The 22,058-nt window shown below is 40.9% G+C and overlaps 1 protein-coding gene across 1 annotated transcript; it reads left to right on the top strand.

The window, feature by feature from the left end:
- The first annotated feature begins 15,931 nt into the window (after nucleotides 1–15,931).
- LOC144768916 (olfactory receptor 5AP2-like) lies at nucleotides 15,932–16,864 on the top strand. Its single transcript, XM_078652928.1, has one exon. It carries the CDS (start codon nucleotides 15,932–15,934, stop codon nucleotides 16,862–16,864), a length of 933 nt encoding a protein of 310 aa, XP_078509054.1.
- The last annotated feature ends 5,194 nt before the right edge of the window (nucleotides 16,865–22,058 follow it).

The following is a 22,058-nucleotide window of genomic DNA, read 5'->3' on the forward strand; positions in this document are numbered from 1 at the left end:
TATTCGTAATAGAGGCACACGAATATCGGCAGACAGAGGTATTCTATTCATGGATAAACTTTCCAGCAGCTAATGCTGTAACAAAGGTCTTCCACTATTACAAAACAGAGGAACCTCCTGATGAGTACATTCCTTTCGAGGAGGTGGAAGTACCACTCAAATTTCAAGAGCACCTGCTCTTATTTGATGGCGCCCTAAAACATAATAATCACATCACCAGGCTCGGTCCCTTAGGTAGACCAGGAGCAACGTGGCCGGTCCTAGCCGGATACACACCACATCCAGACATCGACGGGATGTCTGCAGCTAACCTTTTAACACAGCTAAAACAATTAATAAAAATACATAGACAATTAGTCCAATATGTGATGCGGACTTCAACAATTCAACCAGCAATTAAAATTCCACAGCTGACCCCGCACCAGGGGAACACAAATAAAATTACACCACAGAACATACAGTCCTACCTAGGTAAAGTACCGGCTAAACGGGAACAAATACCATTCTGGTTGGCACAGAAAATCACCCAAATAGAGGCGGTGTTTCCAGACACCACCCCGCTAGAAAAACACAGGATTCTGACTATCTGTCTTCCAATGGGAATCGCACCACACATTAAGGACTGTGACACTTGGGGTACAGTCTTTGCTTCCATCTACACAAAAACGCACGGTGTTCCATCCATTTCGGTAATACCAGATGTGCTAAAACAAATTCAAGATGAATATGGTCCGGAACCCGCTTTAACTCTTGGTATGAAATTACTAAAAGACTTCAAGCAGGTCTCGGCTATATTGTTAGCCAACATCAAGGGAGAAGCAGCAAACGTGGCGATCCGCCAGAGGTTAAAGGAGACAGATATAGCAGACCAACCAGCTGAAATTGCCAGAATCATAGAAAAATCCTATGAGGAACTAGGTAGAGATAGTTTAGGTGGAATACCAGTAAAACCACAACTGATTGAAAGTCCTGAAAAAATATTTTTTAATAATAATTCAACATCACAGAAAAAGAGCTGGGATGGAAACAAACAATCCAATCCTAAAGAAAAGAAATTCCAGTCCAGAGGAAGGTCTCCTAGGCGAAGAGAGAAATCTCCGAACCAAAGACACAGGTCACCCCAGAGTGACCCCTCTGTGAAAAGATATAACCTTAGAAATAGGGATAATATAAAAAAGCCTGATAGACATCAAGACATTGATACACGTCCCTCTCAATCTTTTCAGACTTCCTCGCAGAAATTGGAAAGAAGAGGACGATCATAACAAAGAGAAGAGCACGCCAAGTCCAAAGACAAGGAACCTGCTCAGCTAAAAAAGAAATTACAATTTCCAAAAAAGAAGGTAGCCAGTATCAAGGTAGTTAACAATGCCGAGAATACTGAGGACACAACTGAAAAACGGAGAATGGGCTCAGACAATGCTAGACAGCGCAGCAGAAGTGAGCATAGCTCGCAAAGTCCTTATGAATCATCTGGAGACAGTGGACACGAATGAATACATTCAGGTGGAAACTGCCGACACCAGAGTTAGCAAACCTCACAAAATATATGAAATAACATTACGTATAGAGGGGGATAAGACTAGAAAAATAAGGGGTCTATTTTGGGATAATCTCTCCGAGGGCTATGACATCCTTCTAGCTGAACGAGACTGGCCACCCGAGTTTGTCAGGGAGTGCCCTCATGGCGAAGAAATAATTATGCCTGCCTTCTCAAATCATATTCCTATTCATAAAAAATATACACTTGCAAGAAAGTGGGCAGTAGCTCAAGCTCCTGCTTTATATAAAAATCATGTAGGATGGGATAAGGACTCTCCTCCTCACAAAATCCAGTTAAAATCACAACCTACTGCACAGAGGCAGTACCCAATTAAGCAAGAAGCTAAAAAACAGGTAAAAGAGATCCTAGATCAACTTGAATACCAGGGGGTGATTGAAACTTGCACCTCACAAATGAACAACCCTTTGTTTCCTGTCGCCAAACCAGACAATTCATATCGTCTTGTTTTGGATTACAGACACCTTAACTCATGTTGCAAAACTTTTGCAGTGCAAAACTCGCATAGTGCTGCACTAATGAATAACATAGTGCGCAAAAAATACAAAACAACATTAGACATCTCTAATGGATTCTTTTGTCAAAATATAGCACCAGAGAGCAGATATTTGACTGCGTTCTCGGTAAATGGCTCGCAAAAAAGTTTCTGCCGTTTACCCCAGGGGCACAAGAACAGCCCAGGATTATTCTCAGCGAGAGTAACAGAGTTACTACAAACATATGATGACGAGGCATTATCTTATGTCGACGACATTTACCTAACAGACGATGACTTGGATACTCACTTGAAGAGAGTGAACACCATAATACTTGGGTTCGCAGCAGAGGGTTACAAATTCAACTTTAAAAAGTCTAGAATTGCCCATCTAACAGTCCTGTTTTTAGGATATGAATTATCAAGTGAAGGCAAAAGCCTGGCTGACAATTTCCTAGAGAAATGTGCTGTACTTCAAGCTCCTAGAACACTAAAAAACTTACAATCAATTCTAGGCTTCCTAAATTTCGGAAGAACATACATTGCAAATTACGCAGAAAGGGTCAAACCCCTTTATGATCTAATAAAACCAGATTTTAAAAGAATCAATTGGACTCAAAAACACACAGAAATTTTGAGATCTTTACAAACAGACATGTTAATTAAAACAAAATTAGAAACACGTGATAATACACGCAATCTTGTGATTCGAGTCATCCCAGGAAGATGCGGATTCACATACCTGACCTCTAATGAGGGAGAAAAGGTACCAATTGCATACAAATCACACTTGTACACAAAAGCTGAAATGAAATTCAGCCCAACGGAAAAAATTCTGACCGCGGTACAGACTGCTGTAGCAAAGGAGCGGGCCCTAGCACAAGGTAAACGAATAATCATCGTGACACCGATACCAGCCCTGGAGGCGGTAACAAAGGCAAGCATTCCGAATGCTAAAGCACTCCATCCAAGATGGATACAATGGGCTAATTCTCTTGCTGCAACAGACGTGGCATACGAATTTGATCCCAACTTAAAAACACAAGAATTTCTCCAATATGAATTCGAATGTCCTCCGCAGACCGAAATTCTGCCTCTAGAACATTACGGCTGTATAATATATACAGACGGATCAGCACAACCCGCAGTGGGGGGTAAACAAGCTTACAGTGCTGCGTGCGCGATTGTTAAAGGTCACTGGCACGAAGGAAAATTTAAACCACTGGTCACTAAAACGCAATCTCTAGGAGATTGTACAGCTCAGCGAGCAGAATTACTAGCATTCAAGATGGCGCTTGAAAATACCGATCGAGAATTCCCCACACTCATAGTGTGTGATTCGTATTACTGCGTTCAGTCTTACAACGAATACTTGCAGATCTGGGTTCAGAATGGTTTTAAGGATGCAAAAGGTGGCACAATCAAGCATAAAATGCTTTGGGAACAAGTAGTTCTTTTACAAAAAGAACTACCAAAGACTCACGTGATACATACACTGAGTCATCAACGTGATGGCGTTCACATTGCAGGGAATTCATTGGCTGATGAGGCCGCGAAGGCAGCTGTGCAAACGGCTTCCGTAGCCGCCATCACCCGGTCAAAAACAAAAATAGCAAGCGAAATTTTACAGGCTGTTAACGCTACAGTAAAAGATGCGATAGAAACACTCCCGAAAGGCTTTCCAGTAAAGTACTCATACATAACTGATGCAAATAATGTTCCTTTTGCTCGAATCCCTGGAGTGGGGGATAGGGCAATTCCAAACATGGAACATAGGTTAGGACTAATCATAGCGGCACACGAAGGGCTTGCTTCTGTACATGCTGGCGTCTCAGCCACAGTATCGTTATTAAAACAGAGATACTGGTGGCCACAAATGAGAAGACAAACAAGGAATTATGTTCTAGAATGTGAAATATGTCAAAAAATGAAAGTATCAACAGTGAGACGACCAGCGCAGACGCCCCTTCTAATCTCGGATAAACCATTAGCCTGTGTTTACCTGGACCACTGTGGTCCCTTACAAAAGGATGGTAACTATAAATATATCTTGGTTGCAGTGGATTCATGCACGAGATTCATATGGATGTGGCCCCAGCGATCGGCTGACGCCAGAACTGTTATAAAAGATTTGCGAGTCTTTATCGGCACATACGCAATTGGCATGCTGCATTCTGACCAGGGTTCTGCTTTTAGCTCTAGAGCTTATAAGGAGGCCATGACCAGCATGGGCATTGCATTGCGGTATTCTTGTTCATTTCATCCTGAGGGAAACGGAATTGTAGAAAGAAAAAACCGTGACATAAAGCAATCTATAACAGCAAAGGTATTAGGTTCGGGAGCTGGGTGGGTCAAACATCTAATAAGTGTCCAACATAGTCTAAACAACCTGCCAAGAAATTCTCTGAGGGGATTCAGTCCGTACGAATTGTTGTTTGGGACTAGAATGATGGTCTTAGATCTTGACAGTCAGACGTCAGTGGTTAAAGAAAAAAGCTTTGATATCAAAGATCGTTTGGCTATTTTGCAGGACTTAAACGAAACAAGGAAAGACCTGAGCAACATAAAGTTGAAACAACAGCCAACAACCACTGAAGAGAAACCACCTGTCCCAGCAAGACCTGTCTGGATTCCAAAAGTCGGGGATCTAGTCAGAGAAAAGATCGCGGTAAAGAAGGAATTTGGGCCTTCTTACAGAAAAGCAGTTCCTGTCTTGTCTATCAACGGGACAAGATCAGTAGTACTACCGCCTCTTGCTGGTAAAAAGGAGAACAGAGTTGTATCAATCGACCTGATAAAACCACAATCATGTGGCCGATAACAAACAGTAGGCCAAGTGGACTCCCGATAAGTAGTAGAACACCAAGGTTTGCTACAAACACAGAGGTTCAATCTAAGAGGCTACTCACATTTGAAATGCCTACAGAACAACAACAAGGACTATGCAACAATGCTATGGAACTTAAACCTCTAAAAACCCAAATAAAAACATTTAGCAGAGACACACCAATCTACAATGAAGTAACAAATGACTATGCTGCTGCAACAAAACACACTAATAAAGCAAACAGTAATCCTGAAGCAATTGGAACAATAGACAGAACGTCATCCGGCTACTTCATCAACTTCAATGATTCATCTGAAGATCTGAGTGAATCAAAGGAACAGACATCAACAAAAACCTTTAAAGATAAAGCTAAGGAACATTTCCAACATCTAAAAGAAACCTATCTGATTTCTCCATGGATTGAATTCTGGGTGGCCTTAGGTTCACTTATCCTCATACTTTGGCTCATCATGGTACTATGTTTGGGATATTTCATTGAGGGAAAATATGCTAAAATGGACACAGCAAGCCAGAAAATCAACTTGGTCCTCAAACCACACACGTCTTCACACGTCGAGAAAAGAGAACTTTCTTCAGTCAACTTCACGGCCAATCCTATACCCGGCGGGGTAGCATGGGACAATACCGATTATGAAATCTATGGTCCGGTTGAAATCCTGAAATATCCACATCAAATTAAGATCTCATTGAGTGACTTTGTAAAACCAAGCTCATATGCTGATGATTGGGACTTTGAAAGTATTAATGATATGATGTCTGACCTAGTGATGTCTGCTAAATTTACAAAACATGATTATTTGCAGGGTTCGTCTAATTATGATAGGATGTTCTGCTATAATCACTTTGGTAACCATTATCTGCATAAATCTGCACAACCTAGAAATGTTTTAAATTATAATCAATGGGAGCACTGTGCAACCCCTCCAAAAGGTAGCTCAAGAACTTTTTATGACAAATATTCATATTTTTCAGGGTTCAACACGAGTAATGCAGAAACATTTTATTTCAAATTATCAAATAAGACAGGTACAAAGACCATGCTTACAAACACTAAATTGATATATTCAGACTCAATTTTTGAGCAAATGAGTACATTTGGTTTTGATTACTGGGACAAAAATGTTGAAGTAAAAAGTGTTTGGGGTACAAAAGAATGGCAAGTACAAGGTATAGAATCATTGTTTAGAGCCTGTATGATCCCAGAACAAATTATATTTTTGAATGACACTATTCAACAAACTACCTGTCTTGGCCTAGCCAAAATCAAAGACTTAAACAAACCGTCTATTCCAAAGCCAACAGTGAACAGTAATAGCTCTATAGATGAGGAGATAGACGTAACCCATATATTAAGCCAAAACAGAACACATCCTGATTGGAAACAGTGGTTGATCTGGCCAACAGATACTAATAACTGTCAAGACAGATTCCTGAACAAAATCCAGGGGTTCACATTGACCAGGCCAGACCCTAGATATTCCCAAAGACAACACCCAGGGATAATTACCACGTACAGTGTGGGCAAGCTCTGCCTTCAATGGCTACAAACATCCACACTGGCAGAAATTAAGCAACACCTAACTTTACTTACTGATGGTGCTGACTTGCGTGATTTCATTATGGGACCGCCAAACAGCGTCAAAAACGCTTCATAGCAGCCTCTGTATATGCAGCTTATAACGAAGCCTGGAAAGTAACTCAAATTGAAACATCAGAGAGAATACGGGAAATTGACCGTATTAATTTGGAAAAATCACTTTCTGTAGTGGACAATGGGTTAATGACTCTGTCCTCCAGAATATACTCTTTGGACAGCATTGTGTCTTCAGCAATCGACATAATATCGCAGGACTTACTGTTGTTACCACACGGTCAGTCCCAATTGCGTTCTATTGTACAGCTAGGCTGGACGCTACAAAATCTGCGTTCAGGCTATGTGCCTTGGCGTTCAATCAACACAACGTCACTATTCAATATCTTTAACCTTACTGATAAACAAATCAGTATGGCACAGAAGGGTGCTGATTATACAATCCTGAGCATTGAGAAACTCGAGAGATTACCATTGACAATGTCAGAACGACCTGTCAGTGAATGGATAATACATGGGATAATTAATATTCCAATATCTACTTTCAGGTTTCAATACTGCCAAAAATATATACAGGCTTGCATGTACAAAAAATTGGGAAAAGTGTACATTAAGTCAACATGGAACTTGCCCTATTCACATGCATGTGTCAGTAATAAAGGCCAGAAAGTGTTTCTTAGTGGCAATAATTGTGCGATGTCACTAAGCAAATTCGCTGGGGTCCAAATGGTCAAAAGACCTCAAGAATAGACGTGAATAGAGGCGTGCGGCAAGGGTGCGTACTTGCCCCAACACTCTTTTCGCTCTATGTTAATGGGGTGGTGGACCACTTGACCAGGATACCAGCAGATGCACCCCGCTTGGCAGGTCGCTTAATTCCCACTCTGCTTTTTGCGGACGATACTTTGCTTCTGTCAAAATCCCCAATGGGCCTCCAGCTGCTTCTCTCTGGTTTTGATGACTTTTGTAAGCAAAGAGGACTCTGCATTAACACAGATAAAACAAAGTATCTTATCTTGAATCCTCCGCAAAAACTTGGCCCTCCTCCAACACTGGGGTCCACTGCACTGGAAAGGACCAAGACATTCGATTATCTGGGTATCCGGCTGGTGGATTCCATGAAATGGGACTATCATTTGACCAAAATGTTGCTAAATTTGAAAAGAGTAACTGGGGCCCTGCTAAAAGAGCAGAGAGCTGCCTCTACTAAACCTATAGCAGCAGTAATGGACATTTACTCGGCCAGAGGAGTAAGCGCAGCTCTGTATGGGGCGGAACTCTGGGGAATGTCAAATATGAAAGAGCTTACTCGAGCTGAGAATACCTTCTTGAGAAGCTTGATGTCCCTCGGTCCATCTGTTCCCATTCTGCCACTGCAATTGGACATGGGTTGTCGGGCGATCGAAGATCAAGCAAAGTTACGCCCTTTGCTTCTGTGGGCCCGCATCTGGAGAGTTCCTGAGCTCTCAAGTTATGCGGATGGCCTGCGGGAGATAATCAGATCTACAGGTTGGGCAAAAATAAAGTGGTTAACGAATATCAAAGCACTACTTATCAATCTGGGGCTGGAAGAAGCATGGTACCAACAGACAGCCCCGCCCAAATCAGTACTAAAACAACTTTACTGGAATTGGGTGGCAAACAGAAGAAACTCTTCTGCCTCGATTTGTAAATCAACTAGAAACTTTATGGAGTCCAAAGATGTCCCTATTAGAGAACTGTATTTGGACATTATCTCAGCCCCTTGGGAAAGATCCCTGTATTTTAAATTTAGAATAGGTCTTCTCCCTGTAATGGAACTCACAAGCCATTGGAAAATTCCTTACCAGACTGCTCCGTGGTGCCCCTTTTGCCCACAGCGCCATGAATCTGTCCCTCACTTTTTATTCGAGTGTCCTGCCTATAAAGTCCCACGGATGAAATGGCTAAGACCCATGTGTCTTACACTGGGAACAAGACATTGTATTGTGGCACTAAGGATACTGCTTTCAGACACTCGCACATTTTACGCATGCGCCACCTCGAAGTACCTTGGGTGGGCATGGCGGATTCGGTCAAAAAGACTTAGACAAATTGTTTAATCATGCTTTTATCTCTGTGGTCTGTTTTATAAACATACCTTTTTTAGGTAATTTATTCATTCTTCCCCTAAAAAATTATAGTACAAATTGCAGATTTACATCATGCAAGGGGTTTTTTTTATATACGTTTTTATACACGTTTTATCCTCAATGCTTTGAAGTGAATTTTACATGTATGTATGCTTTTTAAGATATTTTTATGTCGAAATAAAGCCTTTTTGACTTGACTTGACTTGACTGACTAAGCGGTACACTTCTGTGTAATGGTATTAGTTTACACGGAGCCTGTGAAGGGTCCTCAAATAACCTTTCATGTCACCAGCTAGGCACACCTGCAACACAAATAGAACCATTCTTTAGGAGACTATCAAACAGGAGTTACATTATAAATTGTAGACCGCAGATGTTGTAGTTTGCTGCCCGGAATACCTTATCTCATAACTACGACTGCGAAGGTCATGTGCTGTGAACGGGTATTGTTCCCCAGCGCAACACCAGACAGGGAGACAAGGTTATGGCCCAAATTGAAAATTACTTCTATTCGAATTGATACTTTAAGCAGAATGAAAACAGTGCTTCTTCAGACGCCGACCAGGCTCACGTCATCAAAAGAAACGTATGATCTCCAAGTTGCAAGGACAACGGCAGAGATTCATTCATTGTTATCAACTAATTCCCCCATACATTTCGCAGAAATCCTGAACGAAATCTTAAATATTTCTGATACCAGTGGAGTCTCAAATGTATTTAAGACAGTGTTTTCGGGGGCTTTAACACCATTCAAAGCCATTCTGGGTATTTTTCCAGACTTCGTCCATTCCATCTTTGGCGGACTTCCTCTCCTTTTGGGACTAGTGGCAGGAATCCTATTTTTGATCCTGTTATTTTGCTATGGCAAACCGTGTCACAGACAAAATACCTGCGACACGGGAAGAAACAATCCTAGCCATTGGATACCGGGACCGGATATCTAAAATCCTTGGACTATCCCGGCTTAGAGACCTAAATATGACTTGGTTTCTTTCATTTAGACCAATGTGGCAACGATGTGTTTTACCTGTATTAAGGTGCTTGCTATGCGGAGAAGAATGCGTGTTGGACACCTGTCTAACGCTACAATCGGATGCGCCTATGGATGCAGAAACTTTGTTGGGTCCGGTAACGGCTCATGCATTGTGCTGTCCCCAGCGGCTACCAATCCTGATGACGGCATTCGTGGAAACTTCACCACTACGATTGAGGGGTAGTGAAGTTCAAGATGAAAGCAGCATCGATCAGGTACGACCTTCTGTCAGCTATGCTGATCAAAACATCAATGAAGGCAATCATGCTCATGAATGCATGGTAACATCTTTTTCCGAGTTAGTGGAACTTTCACAGGAAGCTGTTGACAGCTTTTTCGAGAGTCTAAATAATATGATGTTCTCACCAGAGCAGAAATAATGACTTTTGAGCAAGCTAGCACACGGCGTTCCCATCACCCTGAATTTGGACTTCAACGTTAACAATAAAGTAACATGAACAACTTTTTTTTCTCCAGTTTACGGACAGCAGATTTTTTCACAATCCCCAAAATATTTTATAGTTTTTCGGGACACTTATCTTCTGCTTAAAGTAGAATCTATTCTTAGAGAACTAAATTTCTATTTTAGGAACTTTAGAGACATTAGCTGCCCTCTGGCATGTTCATGGATATTTTATTTTGTGATGAAATGGTCTCGCATTTTTTCTTCTGTATTAAGAGCCATTTCATGTGTTATTTTTCAGTATTTTATTACTAATGATGTATGAATATGCGTTATTAATTTAGCATTTTTCTACTGCTTGAGTGCATATAGTGCTTATGATTATTTTTTTCTCGTGTATTACATAATTTCAAAATGCATATGGATGTATTTTGGGATGGTACGGTATACACACACACTACTGTATATTTACTATGCCTAGATTTGTAAATATGGACATAGTCTGCGTGGAGTGGGTGTGATGTATTCCTATAGGTTCTGTATCGATCCCCCTATTCCTGACCCTGTTCTGGTTAATAATTAACTAGCAGCCATCCCACGGTGCAAAAACCGTTATCTGATTAAGCCACACCACGGCACAGGAACGCGTTATCTGATTAGGTCATAACGCTTGCCATCTAATTAGGCAAGCACTATTCCTCCAGCCCCTGATAAGGCATACGGAGTTCCCAAAACAAATCAAACCTATGACAACCTGGGAAAATCCCTGCGGCCATTGTTTTGATTTCACCGACCCTATTCAACATCTACGTGACCCCACTGGCCAGACTAATAAGAACTTTCGGGATGGAGGTAGTTTCTTATGCAGATGACACCTAAATACTCGTCTCTCTTTCCCATTCAGATGTGCAGACCGCCTCCAAGTTTAGATCTTGTATGGAGGCGGTTGGTCACTGGATGATTCAGAACTCACTCAAACTGAATGGGGAGAAGACTGAGGTGATGGTGTTTGGAGGGAAAGAAAACATCTGGTCAGCCAGTTGGTGGCCTGACTCGCTAGGAATATGCCCTTCCCCCACAACATCTGCTAAGAATCTTGGGGTGATGATAGACCCTGCCCTGGATATGAGTAGACAGGTGAGTAGAACCATCCCCACCTGCTGGGGCCTAATTCACACCCTGCGAAGGATTAGGAAATACCTCTCTTTGCAGTCCAGAAAGCAAATAGCTGTCGCACTCATTGGCTCTCGCCTAGACTACTGTAATGCGCTGTATGCGGGGCTAAACAGGAGCCTCCTGCAGCGCTTACAGGTAGTTCAGAATGCCACAGCCAGATTTGTTCTGGATGTTCCCATATGCTCCTCGGCCACGCTGGCCAGGAAAACGCTGCACTGGCTACCGGTAGAACACCGAGTACAGTTTAAAGTCTTGTGCATGACCTATAGAGCCATTGCAAAAAACAGCGACTCAGGAGTCGGCTCCATCATCTCCCACTACACTCCTGGAAGGAACTTGCGTTCCTCCGGGAAATCGCTCCTGACAGTTCCCCGCATACGAAGAGCCAAGTGGGGTGGAAGGGCCTTCTCCACCCTAGCTCCCAAATGGTGGAATGATCTTCCTCTGGATCTTAGGTCCCTACCTTCCTTACAGAAATTCCGTAGCGCCCTTAAAACTTGCCTCTTCCTGCAAGCCTATGTGTAAGGATGTATGTTTCAACTTTCTGACTGTATTGTTAGGCGCCTTGATACATGCGGGTTATTGTTCTGCACGTTATAAATTTTAATCATCATCATCATCACCGAGAACTTCAGTAAAGAATGTGCTAACGACCAGTTCGTATGACATCCTTATTGACGTATCTATGTCCATCCTTACGTCAATCTCGGCACCTTACAGGTATAAATATTACCGACATTGCCTTAAGCAAACCCACGCGGTGGTGACAAGATCGGAGCAGCGAGACTTGCCGAAGAGGCCAGCACAGAGCGGACCCCACTGGCGCTGCCCCGCCTTCCTGACACGCTGAGAACGAGACGCTGCTTTCTCCTGCCGAGAAATCCAGCTCCGGCGCTTCCAAGCTGCCCTCGCAGGCAGCCGGAATATCAAGACCAAAGACGAGAGATACCAGCCCTCAACCATTCTAGATCTCAGGTACAGAACTGAATAACCCCTTGCAGAGAATTCTTGAGTCAGTCACTTGGCAAAACAAACTTAACTTAAACTGCTACTTATCTACTCCCGCCCACGTATTAGGCTTAGGTCAGGTACACCGGGGTAGGCGTAGTTAGAAGCACCAGTTGAGTACGATTAGTCAAATGTATATATGTATGTATCTATTTTATCCATTTTAAATATCATATGGCTTAGAAACCATATCAATGCTTTTACAGTATTATTTTATACTTCTGCTTTTATTGTATGCACTTTACTTAACCATAAGTATTGCAATAATATCGATTAATTTCTCTTGTACGAGAAAAGAGACTGATCAATAAATAACATCTTTTATTGAACACGCCCGTCTCTTCCTTTTCTCTACACTCTGGTGAAACTAAGAATGCACTGAACTGACTGGGTAAAATAAGTTGTCTTTTGTTTTCACACGACTCTAGAGATACACTCTTGATTAGGGGAGAGCAAAGTTGTCATGTTCTATGGTTATCAGAAACTAAATCCCTTCTTGTCTATCCAGGGAGGTTAAAATCCTCCTTGCCTATTCGAGAAAGTTTCTAGTGAACTCTGAGCTAGCTGGCAAACCCAAAACTTTAAGTCTAATATCGTCAGTAGAAGACCTAGTTAACCTCCGTCCTAGGTCTATACTATTGAAGGTATTATTCCAATGCGCAGAGCCTATTGGGATAATAGGAACTACACTACACTGCTTCTGCAGAGATTTCCACAGACAATCTCTCAGGATTCTTATTTACTTTTTGGTAATTTTGCCACAAACTCCGTGCTGCTGATCCACATACATTAAATAATCTCTGTTGGCAAGAAATCAATATTGTCCCTACCCAGCGCTGGGCCACCCACCTTCAAATTTGCCTTTCGGACCTCGGATTGCTTGAAGCATGGAACAAAAAAATAGACCAGGCTAGTTTTTGTAAAATGACCAACTTAAATACAAAACTGAAGTCACTACTGGTAGACAAACAAACATTGACCCTTCGACGCCACGCCTGGACCGTTATTTCCTCCTACCAACTTCAACAGCCTCAGGCTTACTTGGCAACACACTTTAGCCAACACTTAAAAAAGATTCTCATCAACCTCCGCATGGGCCTCCACGAGTCCAAGGACCTAAGACCTTCCTGGAAATCTCAAGACAACTGCCCAAAATGTAGACTCTGCGGCTACCAAAACGAATCTTTAATTCACTTATTTTGTGTGTGCCCATTCCTCATGGTAGCCAGAAAACAGTTTTTACAGGACATTTTAAACAAAATGAACATAAGAACATGTCGCCAGGCCGTTATAATTTGGCTGGGAGGTTCATCACCAATCCTGACTTGTAGGGGTCTTAAATTTATGATTGAAATTGGAAAGCAGCTACAGGTCTGTGCATGATCTTGTTACACACTGCCTGAGGCTACTCCCCCACGACGTTCGCAACGGGTCCCGACAAAGTTTTAACCTTTTCTTTTAACTTTGACATTATCTTTTGTTTTAGCAATTTAATGAAATTTGTTTTGTGCATTTAGGCCAACTGTACCTTTGCTATTGTAAGGATTTTTATTAATTCAACAATAAAATAATTCATGTTCATGATCATTATTTACTTTTTGGTGTGTCTCTCTTTTCTTCTGATAAATCAGGTTACATTATATAATATTATGATTTGGTTCAATATAATACCGTTATTATGACATTTTATGTAATAGTTATGTTCACAATTCTTTACTTATATTTTTATACTTGATTGTGTTATTTTTATTTCACCTAATAAAAATCTGTTTAAACTGAAAAAAGTTTCATAGGAAAATTGTGATCAATTTTCACATATAGTAAATAAAGAAAACTTCCTTCATCTTCTGCCTGTTGAAATTAAAATAAATATCACCCACGCCAAATGTCCTTTTTTTCAAACACCCACCTACCAAACCTTGCCTTATACCCAAACTAAATAGCAGACTTACTCCAACTGAGCTCCATCCTCTTCATTTTCTGTTTACTTGGAAAGGAACAAAGGAGGGGATATAGAAAATAAAAGAAATATTAGTACTTTTAAAACAAAACTGGTGGAATGGACTATGGTAGGTATTATTCATTAAGTGTGATAAGGAAAGTAGGTTAAGTAATGGCCTTCTTATGTGTTCGGTGGTCCTTATGTCAGCCTACCTCTGCCACACTGAAAGGAGGACCACTAAGCTCATTGTGCGCACACCCACCAAATTGCGTGTGTAATCCAGGTAGGGTGGATGGTACTGCGGTGGTCTCATGGTTGTGGCTGTTTAAGGCTCATAGGAGAGCCTTAACAGCAGACTGTCACTATGAGACTTCCTGCAGTATGTTCCTTCACAGTGTGGCATGTGCCATGTTGTGCCCCCCTGCATGCAGCCCCAGGAATGGCAGGGGTCCCTGTTTAGTCCCTCTTAGTTGCCTCCCCACCACCCTTTTCATGGCGGGTTCACCGCATATCCAGCGGTTCTGACACTGCTGTACTCATAATGAGGCCCTAAGCAAATATGGTAGATCGTTAGGCATAAATGGTAATTATTAGAGGTAGTTAGTGAAGGTGAGTATCATTAGTATGGTGTGTAGTTATTTTTAGGTTTTGTATGTTATGTTCAGTATGGTAAGTAGATTTGGCATTATAGGTTAGGTATCCACCATTCCTAACTTATTAGTAACCTAGTTCTGTTTATGTTTAGTATAGCAGGTAAGTATTGCATGTACATATTTTGGATATGGTAGGTACGATAGCCAGGTATTTTAAGTTAGGTATGGTAGATAATAAAACAACACACACTGGAATCAGTTTCAAACTTCACAGCTTTTTGCATCCACAGTTTTACAGAAGGACTACTTGCTCTAGTGATCCTCAAAATGCCATGACATTGACAGCCCACAGACCATTAAAACTACACGAAAGCCAATAGCTGAAGAGAGCTGAGATAGAGCCCATTCTCTATCTGTACTGCTTTATAGCTCTTTTTGCTGAATTGATACTAAGATCGTTGGCAACTGACAGCTAAAGCAGAACCTAAAAATGAATCAACAAAGAATAATTCAAACAAATTTTAAGCATCAGTTTTAATCTAAACACAATTCTGTTTAAGATTACATATCTAAGATAAGATGAATATTTATAAATTGCTCTGTCATAAAGCATATATATTTGATAAAATGATGTAATAGTTCTAATCTGTAACAGCACTGTACTGCTATGGACAGATGGTGTGCCCATAGAGGACAACTGTGTTTTATCAGGCCCTCAAACCATAAACTTAAATATAAGTTAATATTATGTTATTCTATGCAGATTGTAGAGTGCACTATCACCAGGAGCATTTCCTGGCATATAATCACCAATTGCAAAGTTTAACAATTAACATTGCACATGTTGAAAATATCTGCAGACAGCAAGAATTGGGACTTAACATTCATAATAGTTCATTACACTTGATGTTACTCATGATTAATACTGCACATTTACGCAATATTCATGGGACTGATAATTTCACAAATATACTCAACCAGACTTCATGAGCTCCAATTAGCATGGCTACAGACTGTGTTTCCTTACCTTGTGATACATTGGGGCCGGTAATGTAAGTTCAACATTGATTGGCTTATATTTCTGTTTCTATTTCAGTACCTGAAATGCATTCTGTGTGCCACCACTGAGAACGACTCGGCTGTCATTTCAATTTCTATTGTTCTTCCAATTTAATGCACTTAACCAACAAATGAATGGAGGAAACAAGACCTCGGTGATGGAATTCATTCTCCTTGGTCTCTCAGAGGACCCACATCTGCAAGACCCACTTTTCTTGTTCTTCTTAATAGTCTATATAATGACCTTAGTAGGAAATATCAGTATCATGACCCTAATCAGTGTTTCACCTCATCTTCACATTCCCATGTACATCCTGCTCTGTAACCTGTCATTTGTAGACCTCTGCTACTCCTCTGTTGTGACCCCCAAAATGCTAGTAAATTTTCTGGTAATGAAGAAAACTATTTCACATTCGGGATGTATAGCACAGATGTTTTTCTTTGTCGCCATGGGGAGTTCTGAGGTTTTTGTTTTGGCCCTAATGGCTTATGATCGGTATGTGGCGATATGCAATCCATTACTTTATGCAGCAATTATGACAAAGGCAACTTGTATGTACCTAGTAGTTGGAGCTTACGTGGTAGCATCCATTAACTCCCTGATTCACACTCTTTGTACTGCTAGCTTGTCTTTCTGCGGCTCAAATAAGGTCACCCACTACTTTTGTGATGTTCCACCTCTGCTAAAGCTCTCCTGCTCTGACACCTCGCTTAATGTGGTCATGCTGGTCTTTGTTGCTGGCGGTCTCATTGTAGGTTCTCTAGTCTTCATTATAATTTCTTATCTCTGCATTGCGTATGCCATTCTCAAAATTAATTCCTCAAAAGGCAGATGGAAGGCTTTTTCTACATGTTCCTCCCACTTTATCTGTGTCACCTTATTTTTTGGAACAATTGTTTTTATGTACGTCAGACCCAGCTCAAAGTATTCGATGGAACAGGACCGTGTAGCCTCAGTGTTTTATACAAATATTATTCCAATGCTGAACCCACTGATCTACAGCCTGAGAAACAATGAAGTCAAAGAGGCCCTGAGAAAAGTAAGGCTGAGAATGTCTTCTTGACAACAGCTACTCTAATGGGAATGCACTTTTTGACTTCGCACACAGGTTTCTTCTGATCTTCATAAGTTAATACTGTTGAAGTAATATTGAGTTTTCAGTTATGGATGTAGCTCCAAACACATGTTAAAGTCTAAAGAGTTAGCAAATGTGTGGATTAAAATGATTATCAGTTATGGGCAGAAATGTGCATGCGTCTTTGTTGATCTGTCCATATCTTAATCCAGTTCATGGAACTGTCTGTGCTAAAATTATTAGAACCTTTACAATGTGTATGATGTCGCAAAATATTATTGAATAGACCTCCATATAGGCTTTTTGATAAATAGAAAATACAGACATGTTGATAACTAGCACAATTATATACCATGGGTATTGGGATTGATTGAAGGCAGTTATGCTCTGTTATTATTCTTACAAGAAGTTCACTTAAAGAACTAGGGGCCTTTTTACTAGACCAATTCACATTCTAAGATGTTGCAAGGATTTTGCTCCTACACAGAACTGTACACAGAGACCCAGACCTCAGTGAATTGTGGTGTACCAAAAAACTCACCTCAGTACCTAGAAATACCCCAACCAGCTAGCATCAGTGTCACATTAGCTCTTCGCCCTATAGCAAAGTAACCAATGATTAGACAACCCAGAACATGCGACTTTGGTTATACTCAGGAATGGTGGGAAGTAAGAACACTCTTTCGTTATACTCTCATACCAGTCCACAACAGGAGTAAAAAAGAGACATGGGAAAGGTTAAAATTTTTATTTTAACGAAACGCTCTCAGATGCAGTATTTTTGCTAACATAAGCAGACATATGATTAGAAATAATATGGTCAGCATTGTTACAATTCCATAAAACACAAAAGGAGAAATCATATTACAATGATGGTGAAAACAGGTCTTATAAGCACCTAGTTATATCACGCTCCCTATCCAGGAACTATGGGGCATATTATCAAGGGGGTTTATCTCCGCTTTTTTGGCTTTTAAAGCCAAGAAAGCGGAGATAAAATGATCTCTCTATTACCTAGCTGTCGCTAACACCAGTTAGCGACAGATAGTAGGAGATGGCGACCATCTTGGGCCCCACTTTGCATGTCAGTGATATTTATCACTAATGACATGCAAAGTGGGCGTGCCAAGATGTTAGCGACTGGAAACAGTCGCTAACATCGCTATCTCCTATTACCAGCTTTTGGAGAAATTCGCGCTAAGCGCGAATATCTCCAAAAACTAACACCTGCTCTGAGCAGTTCTTAGCCATGTTATCCAATGGGAGGTGGATAACATGGCTAAGAGCATTAGCTCGGTAATGCATGAATATCGCATTTGCGATAAACCTTGATAATAGCAAGGTTTATCTGCGATAATTTCTGACGATGCTTAGCATTAAAAAATTTGTTGCTAAGCATCGTTAGCGATAAATATCGCTTACCGTTGGTAATATGCCCCTATCGTTTATAAAATATAGAAGGTCTCTTAGGCTTGTATAGGGGACCCCATACCTCCAAGATCAGCAGTAGTGTAACACATCAGGGTCTGTAAAAGCTCTCTATCTTTCTGGAAACTGAAAATCTTCCAAGTGTGTGAAATCATGTCCATGGTGCAATATTAAAGGCGCCAGAATCTCCGTTGGCTTGCAGCTGCCTATCTAAAGACGTGAGCCGATCAGTCCGAACAACAGCTACCATGTTATGATAATCTTGGAGGCTTTAACACTCACTGTGCAGACTAGGGTTGCTATGTAAGTCTAGGGATGCCAAAAACAAGCCTTTCTTATGTGAATACATTCACGCAGCCTAACTTACATAAACAGCTATATGCAGTATCGTGTGCAAAAGCAGCAAAAGGTAAAATAACATTTAAACTTCTAATACGCCATGCTATCATAGCAATGTGTGCAAACCAGGCCTAGGCCACACTACAAAGGATGTGAAAATTGCCCACTGACTGGTTTGCGAATCATGATTTAATTTGCCATGTGATATATGTACTAAAATAGGTTGCATTGGAAATCATCAATTAGCAGGGGATCACAAAATGAGTTAAAGGGACAGATGCTGTGTGTTCAAAACAATGTTTCACATTTGAGTATACATAAGGGGAGCCTGCACTGCATGCTACCCTCGAAGTTGATTTCCAAAGGGACACCGCTCACAGAAAAAGCTCCTTCTTTGCTATTTAATTTTCCAAACTCAGAGTTAGTTACTGATCAATGATTTACAATCATAATAATAGTCACAAACAATGGGAACATGTTCCCACTTCCCCAGTCTCCTTAAGGGGGAGCATCTATTGTGCCCTCTTCAAACTCTGATTTGGAAATGATCTAAAACATGCCTTTGTGAAGAAATTTTTGACTCATGAAAGGGCTTTAGTATGTTGTAAAAATCCCTTTGGCTGTAGCATACCCAGGGACTTTGCTAAATGCATGGCTTGTGTCTGCAACAGAGCTTTGCATATGGGACCCTAGATTATCGTCCTTCTGACTGAGAGTAAAGGTTTTGAGAGAGGAGGTCAGAGTCACAATCAAGGGTGTACTGTTTCATAACACAAGAATAGTTATGACTAGATGTTCTGTATTTTTGTGACCAGCACAAGGTTTGACAAGACCAAGCCCTGTGCCTCACTTTTGTCAGAGCCAACACCCACAGAGCATTGTGTTCAGGCATGGGCAGTAAGGTTTGACCATAGGAGGTCAGGCCCTGTGCCCAGTAATCTTTGGGCAGCCACCATCCACTAGATACAGCCTATGACTGGGCCCATGCCTAACTCTCAGCATGCTGCTAGCATCTGCTGCTCACAATCTTCAGCAGTGCGGAGTGCCAACAACCGTAGCATGTTACTGTTAGCAATGAGCAGTAAGGGTTGGCCAGAGGTTGTGGCTTTGGCCAAACCCTCCCTCCGACTCTTAGTGGGCAGCTAACCCATACTGCGCATGGACACTCTCAGTGGGTGTTGGTCAAGGGGTCACTCTTCTTGCCATTTCCCTGCACACAAACCACTGTGGGAGGCCAACTTCAGCTGTGCACAGCCTTCAGCTATGTGCATGTGGTTGACCAAACAGGCGTGGTCTATTTTTTAAATACGTTCTGCAAATATTCTGTGACTTTGGAAATTCAAAGAAGATCCAGTTAGACATCTCTAAAATGTAACCTCCTCATTCCCACACTGGAACACTTTTTAAATTTTAATTTCTATAGAACTCAAAAAAGGACATACATCAAGCCAAGTAAAGGCAATTCCTTTAGTAAAATTCGCATTAGCAATTTTGTTTAATTAAAAAATGGAAACTGTCCCAATTAACTGTCCCAATTAAATAAAGGGACAAACGTTAGGTGTATTATATGGTGTGGTTGTGTGGCCTCACTGTGCAATACGCTCACAGACCCTTTTAGGACAAGTAGGTTTGGTTAAACTCTCGCGCTCCACCATGGGCAGCTGTGGCTCGGAGGAGCATGGCCTACAAAAAGAAATACATGTTAAAGCTTTAAGAAAGCATCAAAACAAGATATACAACACCAGTTTATTGAAACAGACTGTATTTGTATGTCTCTGTAACCACTACAACAAATACAAATCTATCAGAGGCTTCTGGAGATATAGATTTGACAAGGTTCAGTAAATATGTACTTTCTACTCAACCTGAACAATCATTGGGTCTTGGTCTCTGGTGCTTCATGGTCATGTTTGGTGGTGGTGTGAATATCCCTAACTACCCACTTGCTGCAGAGCGCCACACACAAACATCTGCCCTATAGGACAAGGGATTGTGTGCATGAGTCTAGCATAGGTTTTGTACTCAAATGGTTCCCTTCCAGTACAAAATATTATGAATAGACAACTATTGAAACATTATCTACTTTGTATGTGTGTTGTTCAGTGCAGCACACATGCAAAGTCGGAGAAGAAAGGAGAAATGAAAAGATTTATTCTTTCAATGCCTGCCTCAGTGGCTTTTTGATGCAAAATCCCTTCCTACCATGGTTAGTAGATAGGGCTTTGCTTAAAAATCTTGGGTTGTTGCATGGAAATAACCATGTACTCTAAATATAATGCCCCCTTGGCACTAAGTAATGCAAAACAGTGCATTACTTTTAGGATACTTTCCAGAGCAAAACAAGTGTTGCAATGGAAAGTAAATAACCCAAAAACATTTTGGGCTGGTTTGCGTTACTTTTGTGTTGCAAACACAGTGCACAATGTTTGTAAATCTGACCATTACAGTAGAAAACCAGCATCATAAATTCCAAAAGTTGGGGGTGATCAGATAAAAAGAGGCAATTAGTTACACACATCATTTGGGATCAAAAGTGGATTTTGTTTTTTGAGAAACCTTTGTGAAGCTCTGTTGAACCAATGTCAAATGGAAATGTCAATCAATCAATTATTCAATCAATCAATCAATCATTCAATCAAATCAGATTCCCTGTGAATTACGGGACCGAATACACAGTTAAGTACTCTTTTCTGAAAAATACAAACGTTTACACCACCAGCAAACATAAATAGGAAAGCTTACCCCATAAGGCTCCTTGTCAGAAGGAAATATGGAGGTACAGAAACTCAAATGAGATTCAGCAAGACCAAATATACACAGTATTCAGAGAAAACAAAGCAAGACAAAAACCTGAGTCAAGTAGAGTGTAGAGGACACTTATGGCTTGTTGAGTCAACAATCTAATAAACAAGCTAATAGTTTGAGAATGGACGGTTGCAACAGCTCCCCAAATTCAAACGGAATCTTGCCAAACAAAAAGAGGTCTCAAGTTTGTGAAACCACTGGGTTCCAAAATTCACAATATTTGTGAAGTTCATCCAAGGAGACCATTGAAAAACATCTCACCATCCTTCAGGGAAGGCATGGATAACTGCCCTCCATCTTCCTAAAGAAGGGATATACAATGACCGAAAAAAGTGCCTCATGTTCTGCAAAACGTTGGACAACTCGCATTAGATGCATTTTGGATCTTAGGAACTTGCAATAGCTTCAGAAGGAGAAAGTAGAGGAATGTAACAAAAAAAGAAAAAATCATTAAAAAGCTGAACGATATACATTAATTAATTATCCCAGAAAATGGATCATCAAACCAGTGAGAAGTTTCATTTGCATCAATATGAAAGGTACGTACCGTTTGTTCTGCTAAAGAGATGTAAGTACCTGTGGAGGTGCTCATGCCAGCATGCCAAAACCT

The sequence above is a fragment of the Lissotriton helveticus genome, chromosome 1_1 (assembly GCF_964261635.1).
Source record: "Lissotriton helveticus chromosome 1_1, aLisHel1.1, whole genome shotgun sequence".
NCBI lineage: Eukaryota > Metazoa > Chordata > Amphibia > Caudata > Salamandridae > Lissotriton > Lissotriton helveticus.